This window comes from Trifolium pratense, linkage group LG2, assembly GCF_020283565.1.
Source record: "Trifolium pratense cultivar HEN17-A07 linkage group LG2, ARS_RC_1.1, whole genome shotgun sequence".
In the NCBI taxonomy this organism is placed as follows: Eukaryota; Viridiplantae; Streptophyta; class Magnoliopsida; order Fabales; family Fabaceae; genus Trifolium; species Trifolium pratense.
In genome coordinates, this window is record NC_060060.1 from 6,904,116 (window position 1) to 6,907,062 (window position 2,947).

The 2,947-nt window shown below is 31.3% G+C and overlaps 1 protein-coding gene across 1 annotated transcript; it reads left to right on the forward strand.

The window, feature by feature from the left end:
• Positions 1-320: 320 nt before the first annotated feature.
• On the forward strand, positions 321-2,540 carry LOC123906684. Its single transcript, XM_045956651.1, has 4 exons — positions 321-523; positions 627-693; positions 984-1,064; positions 2,211-2,540. Exons 1-4 carry the CDS (start codon positions 362-364, stop codon positions 2,273-2,275), a joined length of 375 nt encoding a protein of 124 aa, XP_045812607.1. The 5' UTR covers positions 321-361; the 3' UTR covers positions 2,276-2,540.
• Positions 2,541-2,947: the final 407 nt, after the last annotated feature.

The following is a 2,947-nucleotide window of genomic DNA, read 5'->3' on the forward strand; positions in this document are numbered from 1 at the left end:
TTTGATTCGTCTCGATGAATATTGTCAAAATATCAAATTTTTATAACTTTTATTATTATACAATTTAAAATATTATTCATCAAGGTTATGCATCGGCATGCGCAAAATAGTCAACTGTGTCGATCAAATTAGGACAGAGGGAGTAGTCACTATCAAACTTACTAAATTATCCTAAATATTTCTAATAAAATTTATAATTTTTGATTAAAAATATATACAGGATCATTATTTATCACTGAAAAAAAATCGAATAATTTTTTTTTGGTCAAGAATATATTTTTAATTTATTTATTAATTGATAATAGTATAAAGAGGATTTTTTTTGGTCGAAAGAGAAATTAGGGTTTGAAGAGAGGAGAGGATGGCGAAGTTCAACGTGGTTCAGAAAAGAAGAAGAGCTCTAGTTGCCGAGAGGAAGAGAGTTATTCACGGCGACCCTTCTACCGGTAAGCTTAAGATCAGGAAGCAACCCGTTTCTCTATCCGGGAAACGCAAGCGCAAGCTCTTCAAACAATGGCGTCGGGTCAGTATTTTTTTTTTTTTTGTCTTCTCTTCTCTTCATTGTTTAACCTTAGATGCTTACTAATACTATTGCTTTTTCGTTTTCACTTTTTGATTAAATGAAGGAACAAAAGGAGGCCTTTGAAAATGGTCTCATAAGCATGGAAGATGTGCAAATGGCTGTTGAAGAAGGTACTACTACTTTACTTGCCATATATCGAATATCAAAATAATATACTAAGTAGTCCCTAAACTATTATTAATACATCAATCTAGTCCCTAGATTCTTAAAACAAAAATATGATATAGTTCAGGATCAAATGATCGATTGCTAATAGCTTAGGGACTATTTAGTGTATTTCTATAGTTTAGATACTAAAATGAAGAGAGATTCATATTCCACCGACTAAATTCAAGGTTTATTCCGTGCTATGCTTAAAACATATTTTGATAATATAATGTTTGTTTGGTTTTGCAACCAGGGGAAAACAAAGACAAAAGTGCTACATCACCAAAATTTCACTTGAAAAAGGGATTGAAACTTAAACAGCTTAAGCACAAAGGTAAACATTTGCATTTAGGTTCTGTATATATATATATATATATATATATATATATATATATATATATATATATATATATATATATATATATCAATTTTTACACAATAACAGTTTAATACAACACTCAAATTGAAAAGAATTCCTCGTTTTGATGCTCAACAATCAATTAATTTATCCTCAGTCTTCAAGGGTGTGTGTGTCTGTGTTTGTTGGTTTAGCAACCTCCTCTGTTCACCTGTTCTTATATTTGTGTCTGAGACTGTACAATAGGAACAATTTCTATTAACCAATGTTGAGTAAGAGCTAAAGCTAACTGCTAATGCAAAACACATTATATGCCGCAAGCTATAAGCTGAAACCAAAAATGCAAAACACATCTGACCCCAGTCCCCTCCCCTCAATTTATACCCTCTGAAACAGATTTTTTCTCCCTTTCCATTTGCATTATATGTTGATATGAATTGATAACATATGGAATTCTACCAATTGAGGGGCAAACTACCAGTTACTGGATTTCAGCTTCTCATTGGATAAGGGGATTGGAATATTTGTAGACCTTTGAAATAATTCTAAACTAAGCTTTCAATACTAGACAAATATTTACTTCTAACGAAATACAAAATGACAAATCCTAATCTGAAGCATTGATTTTCTTCGACTCTCTAGTCTTAACAAGTTTGATCTTACCTTATAAAATGTGGTTAATAAATAATTTGATTATATAGCAACAACCAAGCCTTATCCCACTAAGTGGGGTCGGCTACATGGATCAAACGACGTCATAATGTTAACATATATCTATCCAACTCATTAATCTTTAGATTTTTCTTAATAGTTTTTCTAGGTCAGCATCACAACATGTAGAATTAGTAGACATACTAAAATGACCCAAAATCAAATTGAACAGGGTGATACCTAATCAACTGAATGCCAACAATATTTATATTTAGATTTACATGCACTTGTCTGTTTCTTTTTGGGATTTAGATGCACAAGGTAATTCACTAACAAATTTCCTCCCATTTTTCTTAAAATGTTTTATTTTAAATGTTTTGTTGTGGAATGATGTTTTATGAAGAAACATCAAATTGTTTACAAGATATTCTGCGTAGTAAACTTCTAATTGTTGTTTGTTGTGGCATTCAGGGAAGAACAAAAGAAAATCTGATGTACCTGCTGCTGAAATTTCGGCTGATGCAATGGTGGAATAGTTTTTGTTGCCTGCTTGGTAGGTAGGAGAATAGAAGATGCAAAAGTGAGATGGGATAATGTTGTAACCTTAAATTGAGTGATGATTGGTAGGCTGTCTAGATATTTTCCTTTTTTCTTTTTATTATATGGTAAAAGAATGGAAGCTTTGTTTTAATGGTTTGAGTTGTTCAAATTGTTGTCGTATTCCTAGAAGAAATGTCACTTATTCAAGCAACTAAACTCTTGCAAATGTAAGATGGAGTAATATATCCCGTATTCGTAACAGATCTGACCCTTCTCTCAACCCTACCGGTGGGAGTTTTATAGCACCGGCTTCTATTTGTCCTCTAATTATATTGATGATTAAAGGAAATCAGATTAGCTTATCGAAAGTGCTATTGATTCCAATAGCTTAAAATTAAATTGATGTGACCATTATTTTTCATTTAATTTTTTTTTGATTTGTGTTTGTGCCCAAATAAAATTAATTTGCGATTGTGTCAATGGAAGAATGCCTCTATTTCAAATTGAGAATGACTATTTGTGAATATTAAAACTAGATCACGTCTTTCGTTTTCAGTCTTTTTTCTTGGAGGAATTTAGATGTTATTATTGATACATGACTTAAAATTTTAAGTTCCATTTTGATTGATATGAAGCTGTATTCATTTGACATAATTTTTTTTGGAAAG